General features: G+C 38.9%; 3 protein-coding genes across 4 annotated transcripts in view; 2 read left to right on the top strand and 1 right to left on the bottom strand.

The window, feature by feature from the left end:
* The first annotated feature begins 715 nt into the window (after positions 1 to 715).
* On the top strand, positions 716 to 1542 carry LOC134181341 (autophagy-related protein 101-like). Its single transcript, XM_062648603.1, has 2 exons — positions 716 to 855; positions 911 to 1542. The coding sequence occupies exons 1-2, from the start codon at positions 729 to 731 to the stop codon at positions 1441 to 1443; spliced, it is 660 nt and encodes a 219-aa protein (XP_062504587.1). The 5' UTR covers positions 716 to 728; the 3' UTR covers positions 1444 to 1542.
* Positions 1543 to 2802: 1260 nt separating this feature from the next.
* LOC134181342 (uncharacterized) lies at positions 2803 to 3818 on the bottom strand. The gene is made up of 4 exons (XM_062648604.1): positions 3613 to 3818; positions 3482 to 3543; positions 3165 to 3265; positions 2803 to 2993 (listed from the first exon to the last, which is right to left on the bottom strand). Exons 1-4 carry the CDS (start codon positions 3750 to 3752, stop codon positions 2940 to 2942), a joined length of 357 nt encoding a protein of 118 aa, XP_062504588.1. The 5' UTR covers positions 3753 to 3818; the 3' UTR covers positions 2803 to 2939.
* A 37-nt stretch (positions 3819 to 3855) lies between these two features.
* Positions 3856 to 6666, top strand: part of LOC134181049 (lanosterol synthase-like) — a 12800-nt gene continuing 9989 nt past the window's right edge. For both annotated transcript variants that reach the window (XM_062648248.1, XM_062648249.1), the window contains exons 1-6: positions 3856 to 4048; positions 4869 to 5007; positions 5070 to 5178; positions 6147 to 6268; positions 6348 to 6444; positions 6512 to 6569. In XM_062648248.1, coding sequence (XP_062504232.1) covers positions 3884 to 4048; positions 4869 to 5007; positions 5070 to 5178; positions 6147 to 6268; positions 6348 to 6444; positions 6512 to 6569 — 690 coding nt within the window. In that variant the 5' untranslated portion in view covers positions 3856 to 3883. The remainder of the gene's footprint in view (positions 4049 to 4868; positions 5008 to 5069; positions 5179 to 6146; positions 6269 to 6347; positions 6445 to 6511; positions 6570 to 6666) is intronic.

Below are 6666 nucleotides of genomic sequence, written 5' to 3' on the forward strand. Positions count from 1 at the left end.
CGTAAAAAATAATGCACCGGGTCCCCTCTCGAGGGATCGACCCACGCGTAAAATTTCTCGACGACGCGAACGCTACACATTGCAGTTCATTCGAACACACGCCCGCACCAGTACCGTGTAGACTGTATGCATCGTCGTCCTTCGCAAAGCTTCGAGCAATCGAATATCTCTTACCGACGAAACTTACTCTTCTAGCGCTTTCGTTTCTCTTCAAATTCCGATTGCATTTGCACCAAATCCAACCTACACATTTTCTGCAGCAAGCGCTACACGGGGAGTGTGTCGATTTCTATCGAAACAAGCGCGAAGAGCAAGATTCGAATTCATTCAACACATCCGGGACCTCGCAACAAAGATTGCACGTGACGTGTCCACAGGCCTATCTTTACACTACAGTCTTGCCCGTACGAAGGACGGGCCATGGATCCTAGTAATAAATATATTAATTAATCAAACGTTACTGTAACGTTTAGCAAATATTAATCTAGCTAGTACATTTTAGCTAATACATGTATATTTGTTTGAGCTAATGCCTCAGTATACAGTTGAGTTCTAGTTATGCTGCTAGACATACATGCTGAGTGTAAAGCATTACTGACAGTCTGTGATATTACATAGTACTGGCAGGCTGCATGATGGGTACATATACGTACGCGGTTAGGGTCTGGTTGCTGTGATTCTGTAAAACTAACGCACGTTAATAATAATAAAATTAACGATCAAAGACTATGAACGCAAAGGTTTACGACTTCGAGTTCAGCACTGAACTGCGGCAAGTTGAAGACGTTATTCTAAGTGTATTCCATACTGTCCTTTTTTACAGAACGTCAGGCAAAGTCCAATTTCGCCAAGAAGGTGTGTCCCTTGTTGCGTCATCAAACTTGTGTCTCAATTTTTCTTTTCTCTAAAGGTTCCTATTCGGTCGGAACGGTGGGATATGAAGATGTTGATTGTGAAACAGTGGACTTTACATATGTACGTTGTATGTGCCCACAACTTGAAGAGAAAATGCGAAGAGATGTGAGAGATTTCGTTGAGGCGTTTGGTAGAGAAGTGAGAAGCGGGAGAGTATCCCTACAGTTCTATGAAAAACGTAAGTCTCGATGGCCGTTTGGAGAAGACGCCGCCATTTGGGAAATGTGGAGAATAAAGGTAGATGTTGTGCGTGCTGCCAATGAAAAGGAAAGACAAGAAAACAGTGAGAGACTATCAGAGAAACTGGCGGAGACAGTAGCGAGCGTGGCCGCAGCTGTCAGTCGAGCTGACTACACTCCACGAGTTCCAAACGAACGTGATGTGGGAAACGTGTTTGAAACAAGGTACAGAGAAGTCGAGCCTTACCTTCACAGACTTGTACAGCAGGTCGGTGGTGAGGAGGCCTCGACTATGTCAGGAGTGACCGGAGTCTTCAAGAAGATATTTAGAGAAGCGCTGACTTACTAAGCGTTTTAGAATTAATTCTATCATGTCCAGACAGTGGGAAAGAATGTATGTCCATATGTACCTGTATACCTATATGTATGTAGTGATTTATTTCAGATATTCATTGCAACCTGCAAAGCTCAGCTGCATTTACAAAATTTAAACTATCACTGCTGTTACACTCTGTACAGAATGGAAGACATTATAGCTTTGCCACTGTAATCTGAAGGACTTCTTGTGATCATGCATTCTGATTCAGGTGTGGACTAGACTTGATGACCACGAAATGTTGCAGTAACTACTATATAGTGTGGTGATCAACCTTCAAGTTGCACTCTACAGACAAATAACCGAGCGAGATATGTTCACTACAAGATACTGGTAAGGTACCAAACCTGTGGCTATTGCTAATTACCATCGGCATATAATTTTGGATCGATATTGTAGATCTTGACCTTATTCCTGCCTTCCAGGTGCAGTCGTTGCTTGACATTTGTCTGTACTATAAAATCAGAGAAGTTTGATGCCAAACTTTAATTAGGCATATTCCGTCAATATCAGTAGCAATGTTATCAATTAATTAATTAAGTACACAAGATTACATTGTCACTCTTTCTCAAAAATTATTTCTTATTTTTTACTATAGAAAATAGCAATGCAGGCACCTGATAAAACACAACATTCTGTGAGTATTGGTTTTGAGTTGGCAGTCTGAGTTGGTCCTTCGCCATCTGTAGAAATGATGTCAATGAGACAGCCACAGATGGAGAGAAAGGAAAGGGGCACAGCATACAGACACAGAACGGTGGCAATTTCCTGACTAATAGCTGACAGAACGTACAGCCTGCTGAGAGATTCGGTAGCAATTACCAAACCAGCTGACAAGGGCTACAAGAATTTGGTGAAGTCACACTTCCAGCCCAAACCAGTCGTGATTGCAGAAAGATTGAGATTCAAATTCCAGCATCGAACCAGTGGCATTAGATATATGGGATCTGGAAGCACAGGCCACCCCAAAATTTTCTGATGCACAGTACTTTTGCTGTTCTTTTCTATGACAATTTTTGTCTTCTTTGTATTCGTACTTCAGTCTGTACACGAAGAGTTCTATTAATTACTAACAGTGTGGCTTCTTCCAGTGCAGCTACAGTGGCTGCTTCTCGATCATTTAAACGTTCTCCGACCAAAATAACAGAGAGAAAGACACAAATTACAAAAATCTTTAATTAAGAACATTGTAGAGACATTAAGCGTGTAGACAGTAATGTTTGTCAGTTGCACACAAATGCCTGTCAACACGAATCTTTAACTGGTTTGCTCGTTTCCGCAAACCGTGTTGCAAACATTTTCAGAACTGAGTCAGTACAACTTAATCCAAACTCCATTGTCAAAACCATATGAATTTTGAGTACTTAACTATTACCAGAATAATTAGAGAGAAACAACCACTGTATAGACTACTACCCACATTTCATGCATTGTTCAACACGTCTGACAAGTCCAGGTTGATTGCCACTTTATCGAATGCTAAGAATCTCGATCTCAAAGATCAGATCAGCATTTGGAGTGATTGTATAATCTCGTTAAGGACTATATACACACAGTTTATCTAAACTGTCACAACAGGCCACTCTCAGATCACATACGACAGATAATTGATTGAGTAATTAAAAGGAAGTAGATAGAGGTAAGAGACAAAAACCAGACAATCTAACAAACAGAGGTAAGTGACAAAGTGGATATCCCCAAGCTGGAAAGCCTTGTGCACCATATCCTTTGTAACCAGCAATTGTGAGGCGAGCAACTTCTCCTTGGCACATTGTTAGACATCCTTCATCCCATCCTACATACAAGTAGAAAGTGATAATTATCACGCAGACTGCTGACACACACACACACACACACACACACACACACACACACACACACACACACACACACACACACACACACACACACTACAGCAAACAGTCTGGTACGTGTATGTACTTGTATATATATATATATATATATATATATATATATAATACAGTAAACTCATGTGACCCAGCAGCCTCACCCGTAATGACTTTTCCAAGTCCAACTTGGAATGTGAAAGGTTTTTGACCAGGATCTTTCGTACTAAAACAGAAGTCAATTATTAATTGTTGTACAATTGCTACAAGTGTACAATCTCCTAAAATACCAAACCTCCAGAATTTCTTGGTTGGTGGTCCAGCCAAGCTACCAGTACAGTGAACTGTTATCTCGTTTCCAGACTTCACTTGCCGACCAGACCCCTCTCTAACTATCTCCTTCTTCACACCGTCACTCACTTGTGTCTGACTCATGTTTCCACGCGCTGTCGCACTCCTTACTGCTTGCGTGTACACAGAGTAACTGCCACGTCGCGCAAGCGCGTTATGAAAAGCAGTCATAAATTAGCATATCGGGGTGCGGTAAACGGTAGCCGGAACTGGGAATGTCGAGGACGCTCAAGCAACGAGCGAAGGGAGAACTGGTGACCGACTTGAGTAAGTGGAGATTGAAGAATGTATGCGGTCGTCAGACGTGGCACTATGATGAGGAAGGAAAATGGGGACGAGAACAGACGTTGTTTGAGAGACATGCGTTGGGATTAGACACGGTAACACACGTCCTCTTGTATTGCATATGTCAATCAATGCAACTGAACGTAGTATGCAACTGAACGTAGTATGCAACCAGCACTTCATTCTTACTTTAGATACATGGATTGGGAATCACGTGACACAGGCAGACGGACAGACAGGCAGACACACACACACACACACACACACACACACACACACACACACACACACACACACACACACACACACACACACACACACACACACACACACACACACACACACACACACACTAGACAGCTCTGCATTTTATTTGCAAATTTTTGTTGGACTTTACTTTTCTGGTGAATGTTTATTTCGCATTTAAATATTTAAATGTTAATATTAATTATTTAAGTATTTAATTAATATAATTATATTGTACAATTATGAATTATAATATATTATAACTAATTACAATTATATTGTATATGAAATAGATAATACAAAATTATTTACTATTTATTGTGATTTAAGTCTTTTCTAAAAATATATCTAATTGAGTATTATATATATATATATATATATATAATGATTTGCCGGTGTTGTCTGTTAGTAGTTTGTTATAAAATATAATATTATTTCTATATATATATATAAAGTATTAAATTTACTAATTAAATTAAATTATTAATATCAATAATTTAAGTATGTAAATATTGATTAAGTATCTTAAATATTAAGTAGTAAATTTTCTTTGGACCCTACTTTTCGAGTGAATGTTTATTTGGCACTTAAGTGAATCTATTAGTGGTAGGATTTTAATTATTAATTTATTACATGAGATGTGATTTTGGTCTTGTTTTTGTTTTCTAGAGTGATATTGCTCCTGATTTACCGCCTCCTTCTCATCTGTCTGAAGTTCTTCAAAATGGAATGTCGTTCTACTGCAGGCTGCAAGTGGAAGATGGTCACTGGGCTGGAGACTATGGTGGGCCATTGTTCTTATTGTCAGGTGAGTTATTACCAACACATGACGTAAGGATCTATTCATTTATTTATTACTGTGTTTTTAAGGTTTGGTCATTACATGTTATGTGACTGGAGTTTCACTTGCACAACATCAGAGAGTAGAGATGATTCGGTACCTTAGAAATGTCCAAGGAGTTGATGGAGGATGGGGATTGTAAGTGTTAATTTGCAATAATTAGAAAGGAAGGCAAGATAGAAGTTTGGTGGTAGGCAGTCAATGTTTAGAATGCCCTCTGTTGCTATCCAGTTGTTCTGTTGCTCATTAATTTTACACCAGTTAGACTGTAATTGTTTTCTCACTAACTGTTTACTATCAGAGCTAGTCTACAGCTGTGTTGCGTTGTTGACATAGCAACAGTAGAGTATATGCATGTGTCTAATTATCTGTATGTCATTGCAACACCTAGGTAATTGGTGGCTTGGGCTCTTGTGACAATTTAGCACATATGTAACTATACCTAACAATGAGGGCATGTGAAGGAGGCGTAGCAAGTTGTCGAGTCGTTCAGTTACTGGTCTATAGTGTCATTACTCTAACCCTAGCGCATGCACGCTTCTGGTTAACTATATATATATATATATATATATATATATATATATATATATATATATATATATATATATATATATGTAAGCACATTTAACCTGAGCACATATGCGTTAAGGTTACAGTAATACCACTATGGACCATTGAATGCCAAACAAACAGCCAATGTTATCACTATAACATACCAGTTGATGTGATGATGTCGTCATGCTTTCAAGAATGTCGACAGTCCCATGTGGTAGTCAATGTGTCCTGTCCCCTTCTCATGCTCTTCATGTTATAATTAGCAGATGCCAGTACATGTGCAGCAGCTGTTTCGTAAGCAGTGAGGTTTCAGCACTTTTGAGCTTCTTCATTGAGTGAGAAGTGATCATGTCTTCACAGTTTGGTCAGTGTGCTATAGAAGTAGACGAACACGTTAAGGTTTTATTGTATTTCAGGTAATTTGTATTATTATATTTTGATATTTGCTATTATTTAAATGTAGTTAAAAGGTGTGTATTGTGTTACAGCATTAAATTGCAGTCATTTGGCAGATAGTATGTTGATTGAACTATGTGTTGTTGTGTTTGAAGGCACACAGAAGGCAAATCAACTGTGTTTGGAACAGCTCTAAATTATGTCGCCATGCGCTTGTTAGGAGTTGATAGTGATGACAATGATGTTGTGCGTGCAAGAGTGTTCCTTCATCAAAAAGGCTAGTTACTACATATTCAAGTCACAACCTTCAGGTCACATGTTGTAACAGTCTCTGGTGTGACTGGATGTTGTTCTAGGTGGTGCTGCAGCGATTCCATCTTGGGGAAAGTTTTGGCTGTCTATTTTGAATGTTTATGATTGGGATGGTTGTCACTCTATTTTCCCAGAAATCTGGTGAGTTGATGTGAAGTCGGTTTGTATATCGTTGAAATGAGTAAACAGAATTTGTCTGATTTCTAAGGTTACTACCAACTTGGTTTCCTGCTCATCCATCAAAGCTGTGGTGTCACTGCAGGCAGGTCATATCACAACAATTATAGTTTTTGTTGTATGGTTTTTGTTTTTCTTTAAATTTTGCTGGTTGGTTTTTATAACATTTTTGGCAACATAGAACAT

Source organism: Corticium candelabrum, chromosome 6 (assembly GCF_963422355.1).
Source record: "Corticium candelabrum chromosome 6, ooCorCand1.1, whole genome shotgun sequence".
Classification (NCBI taxonomy): Eukaryota; Metazoa; Porifera; class Homoscleromorpha; order Homosclerophorida; family Plakinidae; genus Corticium; species Corticium candelabrum.